The sequence below is a fragment of the Pyrus communis genome, chromosome 9 (assembly GCF_041283825.1).
Source record: "Pyrus communis isolate YQ-2024b chromosome 9, ASM4128382v1, whole genome shotgun sequence".
In the NCBI taxonomy this organism is placed as follows: domain Eukaryota; kingdom Viridiplantae; phylum Streptophyta; class Magnoliopsida; order Rosales; family Rosaceae; genus Pyrus; species Pyrus communis.
In genome coordinates, this window is record NC_142573.1 from 16028085 (window position 1) to 16049918 (window position 21834).

The following is a 21834-nucleotide window of genomic DNA, read 5'->3' on the forward strand; positions in this document are numbered from 1 at the left end:
CTCCCCTGGGATGTCACATTTTTAGTATTAGCAGTATTTATGCTAATTATATAAACAAGTCAATCGTGTATTTATAAAAACTTTGGACTTATTTATTGACCTATGACTAAATAACAAAAAATTTCCATTGATATATGGTTAATGATTAAAGATTTCATTGATTTTTTGCTAAATTCCCTTTTGTTTCTTTTATTAAACTATAAACCCTAAACCAAAGAAGTCCAAGAATAATACCGTTTTGGATGGACGAGAACAATCTGGTCTCCATAGTTGAGGAACAAGACCCTCCAATGCACCAGAAATTGAGTCCCTATTTAAGGATTTCAATCACCACTTTTGATGACTCATTAATTTAGGGACTTAAATGGAATCTTTGTCTCTAAAGAAATATGAATAAAGTTTGGCTACTCAGGGAGGAGTATGAACTCTTACTCAAAATTCTTCGTGTTTGAATAATAGAGGTTTGTGTTTATGATTAGAACCATTTAAATTATGAATCACACTGTAAAAATCATCTATGCCAAAAAACGAATTAAAACTAAAGTCATTTAGTTAAGCTATGTTAGCAAATACATATACGGTTTGTAATGTTTTTACCAATTTCGTTCATATGTTTTTACACAATTTGATGACTAAATGACCTTAATTTAATTGATTTTCACAGAAGCAATCTTTATAGAGTGATTTATAACATGAACGATTTTAATCATAAATACAAAGTTCAATGAATCGACAATGAACAACTTTGAGTAGGAACATGTACAAGGACCAAATGGTGGTCGATCCTAAATATAGGGTACCGTTGGCGATGCTGTGGTGCTTATGTATAAGTACCAAATGGTGGTAGATCCTAAATATAGGGTACCGTTGGAGATGGGGACTAACCGAATATGTGAGGCAAGTCCCCATACATATAGACAGTTCAGGGACAAAAGTGGTGGAGCCTAGTGAGCATTTGAGTGGAAAACTTGACCCACCTATATGATTGTTGTTATGCAGCTACTGCTTTTCGATCAGCAACTGATGATGCAACTGCAAGCTTGGGTCCCACAACGCACATGCTGCTTATGTTTTTTTTAACTGTTGCAAAATCAAAGGTCCAGATTCATTCTAGGTTTTTTTTTTTTTTTCCTTACCGTTTAAAATCAATGGTTTCAAATGAAGAGTCCTCAAGTTTAGGGTTCATGCTATAATGACTTCTTTATTGCAGACAATATTCCTTTAGGACCATTAAAATTTCCTTTAAGTCTTTAAATAAGTCCTCAAAAGTGGTGGGGAAAGTCTCATGAAGATGCTCTTGAATAACATGAATATTGGAATTGGACTTGTGCTAAAAGGGGCTTTCCAAGCCTTTTACAGGTGTGTATATTTTTTGTTCAAACTTCAAATAGTGAAGTCATTGCTGAGGACGGATGGTTGAAAGGGCAAGGGGGGTTAGCTGACCTTCCAAAGTCTCGTGAATCTTCATGGACGATTTGGATGATACTCTTTTAAAGGTTGGAGTTGCCCTTTATACATGTCCTCCAACTGCTTGATAAAATGTCTCAAAGAGGAGTTTGGTTTCTTATTATCTTTTCTAAAAATATTACTTGGAGAAAACGACATAGTTTTAGAACAAGATATTTCATAAGAAAAAAGTAGACAAGCAGCAGCTTAAAAAATTAGCAAACCCACATGCTGTAGCAAACCTGAATGCTTTATCTCGACTTTTGACAAACAAAAGCTACTTCGTTTTGCTCAATTTTATCTGAATGAATTTTATACTTGTCAACTCTTGGTATTTCAAGATCAACTTGAGCATTATATTCTTGATATGCGTTCGAGTAGTGAATTTTCTCAATTGAAAGGTATTGGTAGTCTTGCAAAAAGATGGTGGAGACAAGGAGGAATATAATATATAATCATGTGTAGTTGCTAATTACATTGTCTTTGGTTATACTAGTTGCTACTGCTTTAGTGGAAAAAGTATTTTCTGCTATGAATTGTGAGAAGTCCATTGCATAATTGAATGACATATCAATGGTTGAGTGATAGCATGGTCGTTTATATTGAGAGCACTATTTTTTTCCTTCCATTGTTAATCAAGCTATAATGTAGTGTATTCAAATATGAAAACGCTTCGTGAACAATTATAACTTTTATTGTTATTGTTCTATAAATTACAAATGATGAAACAACAGTTTAATTTTTAAGTTTATTAGACATTTAAAAAAAAATTGTGAACTTTTACATATAACCGTGACACCACCCCCCCCCCCTCTCCCCAAACACACAAAAAAAAAAAAAAAAAAAAAAAAAAAAAAAAAAAAACAAAAATCTTCCTGAATCCACCATTGCATTGCTGCTTATTTTGACTTGAAGAAACTTGAACCTTTCCGGAATAGCAGAAGTTCATGATTCAAGGAGTAAACATTGAAATTCTTTCCATGCTCAATAGTCATACAGAAATAGCAAACATTATGCTTTTATTTAAAAAAAAATATTTTACGTACATAATAAAAATCATTTTTCTCCTAGGTATAGTTTACAATTTTGTAATGTGACATATGTGCACATTTTTTTGATTCTGTGAATGCTGGTTTTGATGATATGATGTGGTTTTCAGGATCTGAGAACAAGAGATTTAGCGGAGATGTTTCCGATTATCGACCTGAAAGCGAAACCGACAACCAGGCCAAAGATTTTTGTTAGTCCTTTGTGGAAGTAGCTCAGCCACCTTGGGTAACCCTCTTCATTTTTCTCCAAAAACCTTCAAAGTTTTAGCAAAACTGGAGAGTGCACCAATGATATTTTTTACTTAAGTTTGTACTTGCTTTGAAAATTTCACAATGCCGGCTTTGATCCTGCAGTGATTCGAGTAGACCCGTACGGCAACGTTCTATATTACCACGCTGATTCCACGTCTCCTCTTGCTTGGGATGTAGATCATTGGTTTCCTTGCTCAATTATGTAGCTCATCACTAATCTCTCTCTCTCTCTCTACATACATATACATATATATATATATATATATATATATTGTTGGAGAACAACTTAGAAATAAACAAAAAATAACAGAATTAAACAGAACTTGATTTCCAATATTTTATTAACCAAATATACTTGATGTGCAGAATGAAATTATACAATAAATACATAAACTAAGATAAAAATATCAATGATACTAACTTGATCACAGAAGGTAGAGGCTAGCATAAAAACTATGTCCTTCGAACAGTATTTTCGTCTCATTCTTGTGCTTGTGGTTCTACAACGTCTGCTCGACCAGGATACAACTACCTAATTCTACACCCCGCACTGGATTATAGAACTCTAGCGAATTGCTTTGTGTGTTTACTCTCTGGAAATTTTGTACGGAAGACAAGGAGGGAAGAAAAGATCATTCTCACTTGGATAATGTGATTGCAAATATATAGGCTGTTTCACACCCTTTCAAATACCTGTTTAGTGTATTTGAAAGCACACAACTCTTTCTAATAGCTGTATCTTTTAATCAAAAAGTACAACTTTTTCTAATAGCTGTGTCTTTTAATCAAAACGTTTTTTAATTAATAAATTAATTAAAAAACTTAATCCGAAAATTAAAATTAATGAATCTGATTAATTTTAAATTCCAAGTGCCCCAAGGCCCAAGGCCCTAGTCTTGATTAATTAATATTAATTGTATTTAGGCTATATTATATTCAAGCCTAATCCACACAACCATAAGGCCCAAGCCTTCAATCCATTTCCAAATGGTCCAAGTTCTAATTACTAAGAAAAGGGAATAAGCCTATATAAAGGCTAGTGAAAAAATACTGTTGACCAATGTGGGACAAGAGGGTCTCAAACTCCAACAATACCCCACATTTGAGACGACTCTTTGGTCCTAGACACACTAAGATACGAGAGTAAACAATAGATGTGACATACATTAGGAGATGTGTCTTTTGGACTTGAACCTACCTTAGTATATACTTATCGGATTTACTAGATGACGCAGTGAATATAAAATCTTGAATTGTTCATCTCCGCAGTAAACCAAGACAATAAGCAAAACATATGCCACATTTACACATCACAAATTCATACGTTTGTGTTCTTTTTGGTCCTGAACAAATCCTGGATTCATGAGAGCTTTAGAGACTGTAGCCATGTAATTCTCATAAATGCGACCCCACATTTACTCTCATATAGGTGATATTGATTAAGAATAGGCTGCTACTATTCCACTTGATTTACAAGTATCAATATCATTAAACTAATGTATCCTACATCATCAGTAGTCACCACACTTCTTCCATCATAGGAATGGGTATGTAAGTGTGTTTCTTCTTGAATCTAGCCAAACCAGTTTGCCTATTGAACCTAGACCATGGGATCTCCAATCAACTAGGTTAGGTTTCCGTTTGGTAGTTTCATTTTTACTCTATTGGCTTTAAACCCATTCCCCTCGATGTATGCTTAACTTGCTCTCTAGACAAACCTTTAGTAAGCGGATCTGCAATATTATCTTTTGACTTAACATAGTTAATAGAAATTACACCACTAGAGAGCCATTGCTTTATTGTATTATGCGTTCGTCTAATTTGTCTAGACTTCCCATTGTATACACTATTTTTAGCTCGATATTGTGCAGCTAAACTATCACAGTGTATACATATTGCCGTTACAAGTTTAGGCCATATGGGAACATCCTCCAAAAAAATCTCTTAGCCACTCAGCTTTTCCTCCAGCCATATCGAGAGCTATAAATTCTGATTCCATAGTTGATCGGGCTATGCATGTTTGTTTAGAAGATTTCCAAGATATTGTTGCTCTTCCCAAAGTAAATACATATCCACTTGTGGATTTTGTATCATTACTATCTGATATCCAATTCGCATCAGTAAATCCTTCAAGCATAGGAGGATATCTTGTATAATGCAATCCATAATTCATTGTATGCTTTAAGTATCTCAATACTCGAATTAAAGCTTCCCAATGATCATGCCCAGGATTGCATGTATATCTACTCAGTCTACTCACTGAGTATGCTATATCAGACCTTGTACAGTTCATAATGTACATAAGACTTCCAATAACTTGTGAGTATTCACGTTGAGATATAACATCACCTCTATTTTTCTTAAGTTTGCTATTGGCATCAAAAGGAGTAATTGCATCTTTACTTTCCAGATGACCATATTTTCTAAGTGTAGCTTCTATATAATGGGACTGTGTAAGAATATATCCTTCTTGGTTTCTTTTTATTTTTACACCAAGAATAACATCAGCTAATCTAAGATCTTTCATATCGAAACTTGATTTCAATATCTTCTTGGTCCAATTTATTATCTCTTTGTTAGTTCCTATTATAAGCATATCATCTACATATAAACACAACATAACGCAAGCATTATTTTGAGTTTTTGTGTAGACACACTTATCACACTCGTTTATCTTAAAACCGTGTGTTATCATAATATGGTCAAATTTTTCATGCCATTGCTTTGGAGCTTGTTTAAGCCCATATAGTGATTTCACAAGTTTACAAACTTTGTGTTCTTGACCTTTAACCACAAACCCCTCAGGTTGTTCCATATATATTTCCTCATCTAAGTCTCCATTTAAGAATGCAGTCTTTACATCCATTTGATGTATTTCCATGTTATGGAGTGCAGCTATAGCAATCAACAGTCTTATTGACGAAATTCTCGTTACAGGCGAGTATGTATCAAAAAAATCCAAACCATGTTTTTGACGGTATCCTTTAGCTACCAAACGAGCCTTATATTTGTCAATTGTACCATCAGGTTTGAATTTCTTCTTAAATATCCATTTGTACCCAATTGGCTTATTGCCAGGGGGCAAATCGACTAATTCCCATGTATGATTTTGCATAATGGAATCTATCTCACTTTTAACTGCATCCTTGCAAAATGGAGCTTCAGGAGTGGACATGGCCTCCTTGAATGATTGAGGTTCTGTCTCGGTTAATAAGGTCACAAAATCAGGCCCAAAGTCCTTTCGAATTTTTGTCCATTTACTCCTTCTAGGTTCAAGTTCTTCTTCTTGTTGAACTCTAGACAAGGATGAACCATCATCATGTTCTCTAGGTTCATCATTGACCTCAGATACATCATCATGTAATCTCTTTTTCAATAAATTAGACTTGCCTATTTTGTATGGAAATATATCCTCAAAAAATATTGCATTTATAGATTCTATAATAGTATTGACATATATATCACTGACTTCGGAATGAAAAACTAAGAATCTATAAGCTGAACTATTAGATGCAAAACCAATAAAAACACAATCTATAGTTTTAGGCCCTAATTTTGTTTTCTTTGGCAATGGGAGTTGTACTTTTGCCAGGCAACCCCACACTTTAAGTAATTTAAACGTTGGGGTTCTTCCTTTCCATAATTCATATGGTGACTCTTTTCTCGTTTTAGGTGGAATTCGATTCAAAATTTTATTTGCAGTAAGTAAAGCTTCACCCCACAAATTGTGTGGAAGCCCAGAGCTATTCAACATAGAATTGATCATGTCTATAAAAGTCCTATTTTTCCGTTCGGCAACACCGTTTTGTTGTGGTCTATAAGGGGCTGTTGTTTGATGAATTATGCCATATGTGGCACAAAATTCAGCAAAGGCATGAGACTCATATTTTTCTCCCCTATCGGACCTTAAGACTTTAATCTTCTTGTTAAGTTGATTCTCAACTTCTGCCTTATATGTCTTAAACATATCCAAGGTCTCATCTTTACTATGAAGTAAATAAACATAACAATACTTACTGAAATCATCTATAAATGTTACATAATAGTTCTTTCCACCACGAGTTGGATATAATATAAAATCACACAAGTCACTATGAATTAAATCTAATAAATCATTGGACTTTTCATGCACTGATTTAAAGTTTTGACTCGCAAATTTCGATTCTGTACAAGTCTCACATTTAACATTATCTAGATAATCAATTTTGGGCAGCAAACCTAAATTATGCATTCTAAAAAGTGAACGGAAATTTACATGTCCTAACCTAGAGTGCCATAAATTAGACGAATCAACAATATAAGCAGAAGCATTATTTATTTCATTCATAGCATTAGCAAGTACATTTAGTTTGAATAATCCATCAGCAAGGTAACCCTTCCCTACAAACATTCCCCCTTTAGTTAGTATAAACTTATTAGACTCAAAAACTAGTTTGAATCCTTTATTACTAAGGATAGGACCAGAAACAAGATTCTTCCTTATATCGGGGACATGCAGCACGTCAAGGAGGGTTAATTCCTTTCCAGAAGTGAATTTCAGAACACATTTCCTTATTCCAGCCACAACAAATGCAGATGCATTTCCCATAAACAGCTGCTCATTTCCTTCGATTTTCTGGTACGAAGAGAACATATTTTTGTCACCACACACATGGCGAGTTACACCGGTATCTATCCACCAATCAGCGTGATCAGACACAAGGTTGATTTCAGAAATCATTGCAGCTAAGACATCCATATTGTTTTCAATCAAGTTTGCGCGGTTGTTGTTGCCTTGATTTCCAGGACCTTGATCCCTTCGATGGCGACATTCTTGAGCCCTATGGCCTTGCTTTCCACAAACCCAGCAACTTCCCTTGATTTTCTTGAAGTCTTTGCCTTTCGCACCAGGGACAAAGTGTTTTTCCTTCTTCTTAGTTTTCTGGAACTTCAGCCTTTGCTTTGATGAACTTCCTTCAACAACATTCGCCTTGGCTTCCATACTCGAAACCAAGCCCTTCTCATTCTTTCTGTTATCTTCCTCTATTCTCAGCCTTACAATGAGATCCTCAAGGGTCATCTCTTTACGTTTGTGCTTAAGATAATTCTTGAACTCTTTCCAAGAAGGTGGCAGTTTTTCTATAAATGACGCCACTTGGAAAGACTTATTGATCACCATCCCTTCAACATGAATGTCATGGATGATTTTCTGGAGATCTTCAGTTTGAGAGACAACGGCCTTGGAATCCACCATTTTGTAGTCCAAAAATTTGCCCACAACAAATTTCTTCGAACCAGCATCCTCATTTTTATATTTCTTCTCAAGTGATTCCCAAAGTTTCTTGGTTGTTTTGCATACTACATAGACATCATACAATGAATCATCTAATGCATTGAGAATATAGTTTCTGTAGAGAAAATCATTATGATTCCAGGCATCTATAGCCGTTAAAGTTTCTGCAGAAAAAATATTTTCTCCATCTGCAGTAGGTACAGTCTCGCGCAGAACATTAGCCAAATTCAAGGTTGTCAAATAAAACAACATCTTCTGCTGCCATCTTTTGAAGTCTCCGCCCTTAAATTTCTCAGGCTTCTCAGAATGAGGTTTAGTTCCCGATTATTCTATACTGTTCGAAGATTGTTGGAGAACAATTTAGAAATAAACAAAAAATAACAGAATTAAACAGAACTTGATTTCCAATATTTTATTAACCAAATATACTTGATGTGCAGAATGAAATTATACAATAAATACATAAACTAATATAAAAATATCAATGATACTAACTTGATCACAGAAGGTAGAGGCTAGCGTAAAAGCTATGTCCTTCGAACAGTATTTTCGTCCCACTCTTGTGCTTGTGGTTCTACAACGTCTGCTCAACCAGGATACAACTACCTAATTCTACAACCCGCACAGGATTATAGAACTCTAGCGAATTGCTTTGCATGTTTACTCTCTGGAAATTTTGTACGGAAGACAAAGAGGGAAGAAAAGATCATTCTCACTTGGATAATGTGATTGCAAAGATATAGGTTGTTTCACACCCTTTCAAATACCTGTTTAGTGTATTTGAAAGCACACAACTCTTTCTAATAGCTGTATCTTTTAATCAAAAAGTACAACTCTTTCTAATAGATGTGTCTTTTAATCAAAGCGTTTTTTAATTAATAAATTAATTTAAAAACTTAATCCGAAAATTAAAATTAATGAATCTGATTAATTTTAAATTCCAAGGCCCCAAGGCCCAAGGCCCTTGTCTTGATTAATTAATATTAATTGTATTTAGGCTATATTATATTCAAGCCTGATCCACACAACCATAATGCCCAAACCTTCAATCCATTTCCAAATGGTCCAAGTTCTAATTACTAAGAAAAGGGAATAAGCCTATATAAAGGCTAGTGAAAAAATACTGTTGACCAATGTGGGACAAGAGGGTCTCAAACTCCAACATATATATGTAACCTGTTGTCATCTTTGCTAAAAATTTAAGGGGAGGATTGACTGTCCCAAGCAATTTGAGGATACTACAATGGCAGGCCTACAAAAAGAACATAAATGCTTCAATTTCTCATTCCATGGTGGGATTTTCAGTTAGCCATATCTGTGAACCAGTTTTTATCAAAATTCGATTCTACCAACTCCGATTTCAAGTGGGAGTCTTGTTTGGGCAAGAAATCTCATTGGGATGGGTCCCTGGCTCAAGCACACAGCTTCCCAAGGAGTTGGCAATTTGGTTGATTGTCAGACTCCGGCTTGCCAAGATGCTGCAAGACAATGACAAAGTTAGGTCTGAAAGGTGCCTTTGTGGGGCCTTAGGTATAGTCCTTGAGGCTCACGATCAAAACTAACTAAGTGCTTAGGCATGCCACTGCCATCTCAATATGGCAAATGTAGAACAAGTGTGTTTAAGCCGATTACTTACACCCCTAGTTATTATGACTTCTTGTTATCAAAGGATTGTCGTGGATGGGTTAAGTCTACATTAAGTTCTTTTCTATGCCTTGGGATCAAGGACTTTTAGTTGGTTATCTTGTATGCTTAAAGGGTTGAGGTCGAGATCTGATCAAGTCATTAGTTCAATTCACATTTAGTCTTCTTATGACGGTAAAACCATTAAGTGAACCAGATCTGAGAATTGAAAGAACTTTGACATATCAAAAGACTAGAAATGACTTGAATATATACTGGGGAATATATCATAAAACCAGATTTATTAAATTGAAAACAAAACCAAGAGTCGAGTAAGATTTCACCTTGTCGGGCAAGGTTTAAAAGTATTGCGGTCTCTTCTCTTTGTAGTTACATAGGGTTGAGTACTTAAAGCAAGATGAGTGGTGAACAGGTTTACCTAAGAGAATCGATACTACAACATTTAGAAAGGGTAGTAGAGCTTTTACACTAGACAAATGATGTCTTTTGAAGGGGACTTTGAGGCTAAAAGGGTAAAAAATCTGTACAAAGCACAACTTTCTGGGTATTTGCTTGACTGAGAGGCAAGTTATATGTTTGTTTGTTTGATTGGTTGAGTGTTCTTGTCTCTGGGCCCTCTTCCTCCTTTTATAGGAAAATTAACCCAATTGTATTGTTTCTGTTCTTGCCCAAAAACAACTGAAAGGTAGTGAGTCATCAGTATTTTTACATGTTCTGCCATTCAGAAAGTGCTTTTGGGCCGAAAGTAGGTGTAGTGATTTCCATTTGTTGTCATTTCTCTTGTAAGCACCTAACCTTGACATTAAATGGGGAGACATCATATTGTCTCGAGATAGGTATCTGGGCTTGACCCTGGGCCTCAGGCAAAATCTCCTTTATTGAGCTCTTTTAGGCTTTCTTTTCTTGAAGTCCAAAGTTAAATAATAACCCAAACAGTGCCTTCTTCAATCTTGTTAAGCCTGCAAGCCGAGGCGCTAATAATGTTTGAACAGCTGTTTTTTAGTAACCATAGTCGCACGCCTTTACTTGGAACATCTCTTAATGTAGCCGTTTGTGAACTGGGTCCTTTACACTAACCCATGAATCCCAACTGTCACTTGATTCTTCGCTATAGAACTCCCATCAATTCCATTCTTTGGCTAAACACTTTAACCAATTCAAGTTTTTTTGAATTATCAAAATCTTCCGAGAATCTCTCAGGGCTTTTAAACGTTTTCAAATCCTCCTAATTCCAACTTTGCTTCCCATCTTTTTCTCAAAGATACCCGAAGCCACATGAATCCAATTTTCCTTTGAGACTGGTAAAAGGATTTCCACCATGCATCACCTTCTTAATGGCCTTCATCATCCTCAAGTGGGCCTTTATACTGGGCTTTCATCGCACTACTCCCCGTTTTCACTTCAGGACTTTTATATCATTGAGGAGTAACCGAGCAGCCTTAATCGCACTGGTAGACCCCGCTCGCGCTAATATTCACAAGCCCAGACTTCCCCATAGCTTATGCTTTCTTGGTCACTTCATCATTATAGGTGTATGCTTCGGGATCAACTACCACAACTTGATTGGCCAGACGACTTGGTTGGGTTTTCAGGCAAAGGCACAGAAGATTCAAAGGAGTCAAGACAACAAACAAAAGTTGGACCCATCTTTTTAGGATAAATTCCCTAGTTAAGGATGTAAAACGATTGCGCTAAATCTAATGTAACTTTCAACATTCGCTGAAATGAACAAGATTTCTTCGAATCACTTTTTCTTGCATCCTCTTGAGATCCATATATGATAAGCACGAAACTGACTTTAGATTTTATGCAACGCTGATAATTCTTCTTTTACGTAACAGTCCCTAACATCCCACAAGGTTAGGTGATATTTCTTCGGGAATTTAACATTGATTGAATGTTTTTGCAAGCCTCCCTCGACATCTACTAAGTAATATCCACCCTTGTCCAGTATTTTGTTAATAATGAAAGGACCTTCCCAAATCGAGCTCCATTTTCCAAAGCCTCTGATTTGAGATCCCAAGGGCAAAGTAGCTTTCCAAACCAATTCTCCTTCCTTGAAAGTTTTTATTTTTACCTTTTTGTTGTATGCTCGGGCAACAGCTCTCTTCACCTCTTGGATTTTGTCTAACCCTTCGATTCAGGCTACATCAAGATCTTCAATTCCTTGACACATAGCTTGAATGTATTCTTCACTATGTAGCCCGAATTGGTGTTGAATCCTGATAGAATTCACATTAATTTCCATAAGGAAGACAGCATCTTGCCCGAAGGTTAGGGCATAAGGAGTAGTTCTAGTTCCTGCTCTCTTGGAAGTTCTATAAGCCCACAAAGTATCTCCTAACCTCTCGTGCCACTTTTCGAGGCTTTCTGCCACCACCTTCTTGATAATGTTCACCAAGACCTTGTTGCTAGCTTCTGCTTATTGACTGGGGGTAGTAAAGACTAGACCGAATCATCTTTCTTTTAAACTTTCTTGCAAACTAAAAAGATGGTCCATGGTCTGTGACAATTGTCTCGGGCACCCTTATGTAAGATCTTGGTTTCAATGAACTTCTTGACTACAGCCGAGGTGATTGTCTTCACTGCTGAAGCTTCTACCCACTTGGTGAAGTAATTCGTTGCCACGATTATGAACGTGTCCTTTGCTAGAAGATGGGTAAATTTTCCGGATGAAGTCCATTGCTCATCCTCTGAAGGGCCAAGGCTTGACCATAGGGTTTAAGGGCACAGAGGGCACATGTTAGAGAGGTCTATGTCTTTGGCATTCCTCACACCCTCGGGCATATGCTTTGCAATCATTCTTCATCTCAAGCCAGAAATAACCATACCTTCTAAGCGGCCATCTCATCTTAGTTCCAGCTTGATGTGCCCCACAAATCCCTTCTTGTACTTCGACCATTGCCCTTATTGATTCGTCTTGGCCTAAGCACTTTAATAACAGTCCGTCTAGAGTTTTTCTTAGCATAGATTTATCCCACATGACATATTTAGTTACTTGTCTATTTTTCTTACTTGTGGGGAATGATGGATCTTTTAAATACTGAATAATAGTTGTTCTCCAATCTTCTATATCTATTTCCTCAGTCAACACATCTACGCTAAATCCTCTTTCAAAGATAGAAGGGAGATTCTTTATCTGGATTTCGATATCCCCTTCAAACCTCATTTCTTGGATCTGTACTCCATAAGCCAATTGTGCTATCTCGTTGGCAATCGCGTTTGATCCTCTAGGGATATGGCTAACTGATATTTCAGTGCCCCAATAGCTTAACAATTGAGTGGCCGCTAAGTAATAACCGGTCATGGTAATGTGTCTGCACTTGTACTCCCCATTTAACTGATTGACCACTAACTCTGAATCACCGAATACCTCAACTTCAGTTGCCCCCAACTCTATCAAGATCTCTAAGCCAATTATTAATGCCTCATATTTTGCCCAATTGTTGGTAGTTTCTTGATAATCTAGGAAGAAGGAATAACAATGATGAGTTCCTCTAGGATCGACGATGACAATCCCCGCTCACGCAGCATTTTGGGTACAAGATCCATCAGAATATAGCCTCCATGGAGTAATCCAAAGGTTGGATATCCTCTTTAATTCCTGTTGAACTCATTTTTCCCTGCCCAAGAGGGCTTTTCTTGGTGGGATCCAAAGGTTAGCCACCTTCAGAGTTCGGCTCCTGTTTCTTGATGTTCATAATGAAAGGTATATGAAGTCCACTATTGCCTGCCCCTTGATCGCTCTTTAAGGTATATACTAAAAACTGAATTTTGACAATGCAAGAATCCACTTTCCAATTTTACCTGTCAACATTGGTTTTGACAACATATATTTGATCACGTCGATCTTGGCAATGATGTGGATGTGGCAAGGCATGTAATGCCTTAGCTTGCAAGTAGTAAAGTACAAAGCTAAACATAATTTTTCCATTGGAGTATATCTTGTCTCTACCTCAGTAAAGACTCTACTGAGGTAATATATGGCTTGTTCCTTCCCACCTTCATTATTTTGGGCCAGCAAGCTTCCAAATGATTTCTCAGAGGCAAAAATATAAAGCTTCAACGGCTTCCCTCTCTAAGGTGGCATGAGCACTGGTGGAGAAGCTAAGTAAGCTTTTATGCTGTTGAAAGCCTCTTGGTGTGGTGGGCCTCACTTGAACTCTTCTTTGTCTTTTAGTCTTAGCAAAGGAGTTAGTGGTTGAATCTTGCCTGCTAAATTAGCAATGAATCTCCTTAAGAAGTTGATTTTTCCCAGCAACCTTTATAAGTGTACTTTATTGGTGGGGGAAGGAGACTCCATTATTGCCCGAGCTTTGTTCTTGTCTACCTCCATTCCTCTTTAATGAACAAGGAATCCCAAAAAGTTGCCCGATCTTACCCCAAAAGCACACTTCTTTGGATTCATCTTTAGCTTATGGATCCTCATTCTTGTTAAGGCTTGTCTGAGGTCCATTAAATGCTGCTCTTCAGTTTTGGACTTTACCACGATGTCATCAATATATACCTTCATGCTATGGTCGATTAAGTCATGAAAAATGGCGTTCATCGCTATTTGATAAGTTACACCGACATTTTTGAGCCCGAGTGGCATTACCAAATACTCATATGCTCTGATATAATGTAGACATCTAAAAGTTGCTTTATGTATATCTTCCTTAGCCATTTTTATCTGATTGTAACCAGCATTCCCATCCATGAAAGATAGAACTTTGTATTTAGCAACCACATCTATGGATAGGTCAACCATGGGCATGAGGTATTCATCTTTAGGCGTGGCTCCATTAATGTTTCTATAGTCAACACAACATCTAACTGCTTTAGTTATAGCTTTTAAAACAGGTACAATGTTAGCCAACCACTCAACATATTTGGCAGGCCTAATAAATTCGGCCTTCACCAGCCTTTCGATTTGTTCTTTGACATTTTCTTCAATTTCTGTTGACATCCTCCGTGGTGCTTGCTTGACAAGTTTAAATCCCTCCTTAATAGGCATTTTTTGTTCTACCAAGGTTGAATCTAAACCTAGCATCTCGGTGTAATGCCAAGCAAAACATCTTTATATTCACGCAGAAGATCGACAATCCTTACCTGATCCTTGGTTTCCAATAAACCACTGATCTGTATAGTTCTTGGATCATCCTCAGTCCCTAAATCAATGGTCTTCAAAGCCCCAAATCAATGGTCTTCAAAGGATCTTGTACTTCTGGGACCGGTTTGTCAAGGTCTGCACACAAAAACTCAACCAACTCTGGATTCTCGGGCAAATTATCTGGCAAATCATCTGGATTCTCGGGCAAATCATCGGGCAAATCCTTCTTTACTCACTCGGTTTCTTGAAGCCCTTCCACTCCACTTTTCTTCTTCCTCGGCTAAATTTTCCCTTTCTTGTTTCTTCTCTCCCATACACCAACAATTTTTTTTATTAAGGACCTAACTGCAACTACTTGGTCTTTGCTTTTCTTTTCTAACATTTAATGGTGTTGGGGAATTGGGATGATAAAGGGCCGATCCCATTCTTCCCTTGTAAGAGATAACCCTTGCTCTAGAAGCTTTTGGGCCATCAGTTTAGTTAGGCGGCTGTTCTTATCAACTCCTGAACATTGAAGAATCCCAACACTAGGATTGTAAAAGTTGGCTTTTGCAATGTTGGTTGTAGGGAGAAATGGTCATGATTCGGTCTCTACCATTTCCTAGAACCCAGGTCCTATTTCTCCTTCTTCATGCTACACAACCACTTGTTAGTGTAAGGTACATGGCACAAAAAGACTCTGATGAATCCAATCTCTGCCCAGTAAAGCCCCATAAGTGGAAGTACTGTCTGCAATAAAAAAAGGCCAACATGCTTTGTTTCGAACCCAAATCAACCTCTAATTGTAGTATCCCACGAGTCCTAGTGATAGCTCCCAAGAAACTAGAAACTGTGAGATCTGTGGGGATAAGATCTTTTTCACCTTTGCACATTCTCTTCATCTGCTTGTATGGCAAGACATTGACCGCAGCCCCTCTGTAAATTAAGACCCTCTTGAAGGGTACTCCCTCCAGGTGAGCAGTTACGTATATGGGCTTGAGATGGTTGGCCAGGGCCAAACTCGGAGGAACAAAGACCATTTTTTCCGAGTATATTCTCTCAGGCTTCTTCATTGATTGCTCATGCAAGCCTACCTGGCTAGGTTCTTCATGTCTTGCTTCTTCGACACTAACATGCGTCATCATAGGTTCTGTAGCCAACTAATCACCTTCCATCGTGGGAGGTTGATCATGCTCAGCGCAAAACATGGCTGATAAAACATATGTCATGTTTACATGGAAATTGCTGGGTCCGAGTAAATCTTTCTATTTGCCCCTAATGTGGTTCATAAACTCATCCAACCAAGCATGTGCTTCTTCTGGCAGCATTAGTTTAGGCAACCCCTCCTCTTAAGTTATGCCAAAGTTATGCGCATGCACTAGGCTCTCACAGAGAATGTCAACGAGCAATTGTAAGGGTATCCTTCTCTCGAGCAAGATTGTTCCGAAACAAATTGGCTTCAGGCTCTACTTAGGTGTCGGCATCATTATCATATCCTCCTGAGCTCTCTTCAAGATTCTATACTTTCCAAGATGGGGGCTATGTGGTACATGATCTCATTCCCCTTTGATTTTACTGTTTTCCTTTTTCACCTCCTTTTTACTCATCCAATGAGGTTGATTTCTCCCTTCATGAGGTACATTTTCGAACTTTACATTCTTCAAGGTTTCTGAAGTAGTGGGAATTTTCAACGAGTTCATGTGGGCCCTATGCTGCCTTTGAACTTTCTTGGTCACGGAGGCTCCCATCTTTTTAACAGGCCTTCCATCTCCTCCGACTATATACCATATTCCCCCAAGTCGGGCAAGATTCTTCTTTGTGATCGGATTCTGTGTTCTTCCCTTCATTCTAATATCTCCACCGGCATAACTTAGCTGGGGTGGCCTCACATCCACCAACCTTGGCGCCTTGGCATCCTTATCTTCCACTTCTTCTGAAGCTTCATAGTTTCTGAATACTTCTAACAAGTTTTTAGGCTAAGAGACTCTCCCCAACCTCTAGAAGATGTTCCTAAAGGTTTCATTCTTAGTTGTTCTCATGACGTTCACATGGTTTTCATGTTCTTCCTTCTCCCTTCTCTTGATCAGCTCCTGACCAAGGAGAGCTCTTACTATTGGTACCTCTAGTTCGCATTCACATTAACACCTGATGCATAGTACTACTTCTTTTATTATAGCAGTTTTAGGTTTTTCGGGCAGCTTGATAGTTCCTTCAGTTGGTCTCTCGATTGGCCTCATTTCTGCTCTCACTTCCCAAGTGGCTTTCCCTTTCCCTTTCTCTGCCCATGTTAGGTTAATTATGTTTACTGGGGTCGATATAAAGGGATCAATATCAATCATTGTATCAGTCTGTGGGTCTTCTAGCAATAACTTTATTTCTGGCTCACATTGCCCCTACTATTTAATGAGAATAAAAAGGGGTTAGGCAACTTTGCTTCTTGGATCTCTTCCAACATTGGCTGAGTACTTCCGGATTCTTCCTTGCTCTTTCCTTTATTCCTCTTCTCCTCAAGGAAAGGAAACAGAGGAATAATTGGCTCTTCCACAGGGCTGGCTTCTCTCATCATTTCTCTAACACGGTCATTTTCAGGGGTAGAATATTCCAGATCTAACCTTCTTTGCAGATTTCCTGTTAAGGAACAGAGTCTGCTTATTTCCTTTTTCATTTCTAGAGAGTTTTTCTCCATGCTTTTCAAGACAGCTATCATGGTAGCCTGCAGGTCTTCATTTGTGACCCTCGCTCCTGATTTCTCAGAAGGAGTCGGGCTTTCCATCAAGACAGGCCCTTACAAGTCTTCGAGGAGATTTTCCATGCTAGATCTTGGTGTACACTAGGGTGTTTTCTGCTCTGTCTTCCTCTTGAAGGTTTGTTCTTTCATTTGTCTTCTTGACATACAAGATTTATGGTCCCACGAGGCATGCCAAAGCTATGTTCAGGCAGGAAATCTCGTTGGGAAATGTCCCTGGCTCGATTACATAGCTCCTTAAGGAGTTGGCACTTTGGTTGATTGTCGAACTCCAGCTTGCCGAGATGCTGCAAGAGGAGGACAAAGTTAGTTCTGAAAGATGCCTTTATGGGGCCTTAGGTGTAGGCCTTGAGGCTCATGATCAAAACTAACTGAGTGTTTAGGAGTGCCACTGCCATCTCAGTATGGCAGATGTAGAACAAGTGTGTTTAAGCTAATTACTTGCCCCCCAAGTTATTATGACTTATTATCAAAAGATTGTCGTAAATAGGTTAAGTCTACATTAAATTATTTTCTATGCCTTCAGATCAAGGACCTTTAGTTGGTTATCTTGTATGCTTAAAGGGTAGAGGTCCAGATCTGATCAGGTCATCAGTTCAATTCACATTTAGTCTTCTTATGACGGTAAAACCATTAAGTGAACCAGATCTGAGAACTAAAAGAACTTTGGCTTATCAAAAGACTATAAATGACTTAAATATATACTGGGGAATACATCATAACACCAGATCTATTAACTTAAAGACAAAACAAAGAGAGTCGGGCAAGATTTCACCTTGTCAGCCAAGGTTTAAATGTCTTGCGGTCTCTTCTCTTTTTAGTTACAGAGGGTTTAGTACATAAAGTAGGATGAGTGGTGAACAGGTTTACCTAAGAGAATCGATGCTACAACATTTAGAAAATGCAGCATAGCTTTTACACTAGACAAAAGATGTCTTTTTAAGGGCAGTCTAAGGCTAAAAGGGTACAGAATCTGGATAAAGCACAGCTTTCTGGGTATTTGCTTGACTGAGAGGCAAGTTGTATGTTTGTTTGTTTGATTGGTTGAGTGTCTTTGTCTCTAGGCCCTCTTCCTCCTTTTATAGGCGAATTAACCCAACTGTACCATTTCTGTTCTTGCCCGAAAGCAACTGAAGGGTAGTGAGTCATCAGCATTTTTACATGTTCTGCCATTCAGAAAGTGCTTTTGGGCCAAGAGTAGGTGGATCGATTTTCATCAGTTGTCACTTCTCTTGTAAGCACCTAACCTTTGCATTAAATAGGGAGCCGCATATTGTCTCGAGATAGGTATCTGGGTTTGACCCTGCACCTCGGGCAAAATCTCCTTTATTGAGTTCTTTTGGGCTTTCTTCTCTTGAAGCCCAAAGTTAAATAATAACCTAAACAGGTCTACTTCATATTTATCTTCCTGCACGCAGGGACGAAGCCAGAAATCTGTATGGATGGGGGCATCGTTAAACAACGTCACAAAATAAAAAGTTAGAGAATTTACTAAACAAATACTTATTTATTAATCCATAAGATTTTTCATACAAAATATTACAATATCCCTCGACGCGTGTTCATGATTTGAAAGCGTTGCATGATAACTTCATTACCAATACCATCAAATATCTCTCTATATAAAAATAACCATGTTATCATTCATCTATTTATCTCCCATCTGATTTCTCAATCAATTCTTCAGAAATTTCATGGCCGAAAATGCTCTTTCAACATTGGCAATTGCAATTGAAAGAGTTAATACTAATGTCACAAGCAAGTAAACATGTTATACACCTTACTAATGTCACAAGCATGTACATTTTTTTGTTTGCCAATAAACTGAGTGAGGGCATCTGCCCCCTATGAGCCCAAGGTGGCTCCGTCCCTGCCTGCATGCTTACGAATTGTGTCCTTTCTCAACATTGGCAGGCACAGAGCATTCTCATTTCTCGTCTCTGAAGGTGAATGTGAGGAACTCAATTCTTCAGAGATTGTAGACTCACATGCTTTTCCGCAACATTTTGTGGAATCGAAAGAGCAATTGGGCCTAGCTCCAGCTGCCATTGTTGTATCTCGACAGGAGTCATATAGTTCTTCATCTGCTTTGAAATCTGTGGACTACAATAAGCAAATAAGGCCACAATCTTATGCAATTGGTTAGTTCTCAAGTAAAAAGTACTCAACAGTTTTTACTGTCTGTTCAATAATAACGAATATCGTTATTCATAACCCTTTTTTATTTTGGATTGTTTTAGCTGCAAGAATAGGGAAACATGCTGTTTTGAAAGAAAATGAGAACTCAGACTTCAGTAGAAACCCATACCAAGCCATTCTCATAGCAAGAGATTCCCTAAAACAAAGAGAACAAACTGCAAAGATGCAGGCAGAGATACAAAAATTGGATGATGAAGTGAATCAATTGAGGCAAAAAAATGAAGATGAGAAGCTCACCATTCAAAACTTGGAACTGACATTGATAAAGCGAAGGCAGAGAGCATAAAAGTGCCGGCGGCTACCAGAGGCACAGTCATCGTATAGAACTACGCTTGAAAAGATGATTCGAGATTCTATGCACCAGTAAGATTATAAAACAACAATCTGAGTAGAAGGATTTGTCATTTTCAATCTTTTCAGTTTGTGTTTTACGGACTGATTCATTGATGCTTTTTTTCTTTGTTTTTTCTTAAGGTTCGTCATCTATAAAGAGCAATTGAGACTGAACCATGCCACAAGTAGTGCGCTCATGGCAAGACTTGAGTCACAAAAGGCAATCTGCGATGCATCGGAGAAGGAACTTCATAAGAAACACAAAGAAAGAGATGAGTTTGAGACACAGATAAAGCCTGAATGGAAGCAAGCAAGGAAAAGATCGAGAATGGATGATGCATTAGCTGAGGAGAAAGACAGCACGATGGTTCTTTATCTACAAGCAATCAAGCCAAGAATGCCTTTATGTAAGGAACTAAAAGTGTCTCTAAAGGAAGAATAGAAGGCATCTGATGCTGCTTTATCCCAAATTAATGAAGACGATAGGAGAATTGAACTATATGAGGAACTGGAAAGACCGAAAAAACGATTGTCTATTGACAACCTCTGGGAGCAGGCCAGATACAGTGTTTGCATTAGAGGATAAGAGCTTGTTATAGAATCAAATGCGAAGACTAGAAATAGAAGGGAAGCACAAATTTCAATTTCCTGTCATTCAAGAACCAGAGATTGTGGAAGATGAAGAAAGAAGGAAAAAACATGGCAAGGAGAACTTAGAGAAGTGGCTTCAGATTCTGTTGGACAGTACTCCAGAAGAGTTGGATCCTCAAAACGAAAGTGCAAATGAAAATCACAGGGCCAGTGATATAATCAGTCAAATTGAAGGAAGTGCAAATGAAAAACACAGGACTAGTGATATAATCAGTCAAATGAATTTGAAGTACCTGCAGGGGGTCAAGAATGTGAAGTGTCCACAAGCTGAGGTTAAAGAAGGTGTGTCGAGGCAGCATTTAATTGTCCAAGAGAAGGATGACAAAGCACATCAAGTGCGTACTCCTGTTAAGCCCCTTAAGGGGGTTATTAACAGGAAGAGTTTTGAAGGGAGGGACCAGAGTAACAGAAAGGAAGAAAAACTTCCAAGGTCTGAGAGTGCTAGAGCCTTTCGACGAATCCCATCTTCTCCATCTATAATACTGAGCATGAAAAAAGGTGTTGACTGTATACGGAAGAAGCCATGGTAACCAACGATGACGATGAAAGCTATGCTATGGGAAACAGGTTTATGAAGTCATCCATAAAGACAATCAAGAAAGCAGTGAAAATATTCATTCTTTTTCTTCTCCATTGTATTCCTTACAAATTTTTTTAGATGTCTTTTGTTTTGGTAAAGAGAGCAAGCAAAGGTGACAACGCCTTAAGCTTAGAATAATTGTGTCAAGCTTAGGTATTCTTTTATAGTGTTATTTGTGTATAAGATTGATATGTGTGAGATGTGATAAAAGCTAGTTGTACTTTCACTAAATAAATTCAGCTTCCGTTTCCTTCACTCGGCTAAAATCTGCATTCTCTAGTTTACCTACATAAGGATCATTTCAAGTTCCTTGCAAGATCTCGGTTGCTAGAAGTATCTAAAATGTTCAGCTAGAAGTCTACAACAACGCAGAAGAAGAAAATCTGATAAGGAAGACATTAGTAGCACGTTTACATAAGGATAATCGGAATCAAGAAACGGAATTGAATTCCGATTATAGCATACTTCGGTGTTTACCAAATCTGGCAGAATCAAAATTTAGTGGGTCCCACATAAATTTTGGAATCCAATTCCAATATTTGGCTGATTTAGATTCCCAAATTAGGGAAGGTATTTGGATTCCGGGCAATC

The 21834-nt window shown here is 37.8% G+C and overlaps 1 protein-coding gene and 1 pseudogene across 1 annotated transcript; one reads left to right on the plus strand and one right to left on the minus strand.

Annotated features, from left to right (window-relative positions):
• Positions 1–837: 837 nt before the first annotated feature.
• Positions 838–21321, plus strand: LOC148694334 (uncharacterized; annotated as a pseudogene).
• On the minus strand, positions 4657–9181 carry LOC148694335 (uncharacterized). The gene is made up of 3 exons (XM_088700047.1): positions 7197–9181; positions 5546–6137; positions 4657–5170 (listed from the first exon to the last, which is right to left on the minus strand). The coding sequence occupies exons 1-3, from the start codon at positions 8269–8271 to the stop codon at positions 4657–4659; spliced, it is 2181 nt and encodes a 726-aa protein (XP_088556173.1). The 5' UTR covers positions 8272–9181.
• Positions 21322–21834: the final 513 nt, after the last annotated feature.

Coding starts and splice junctions, on each gene's coding strand:
- LOC148694335 (XM_088700047.1), bottom strand. CDS start 8,271: ATGTTGTTTTATTTGACAACCTTGAATTTGGCTAATGTTCTGCGCGAG. Junction 6,138..7,196: donor TGTTTCTGGTCCTATCCTTA/GTAATAAAGGAT, acceptor CATACAAAATAG/GCAAGTCTAATTTATTGAAA. Junction 5,171..5,545: donor TATATGGAACAACCTGAGGG/GTTTGTGGTTAA, acceptor AGCTACACTTAG/AAAATATGGTCATCTGGAAA.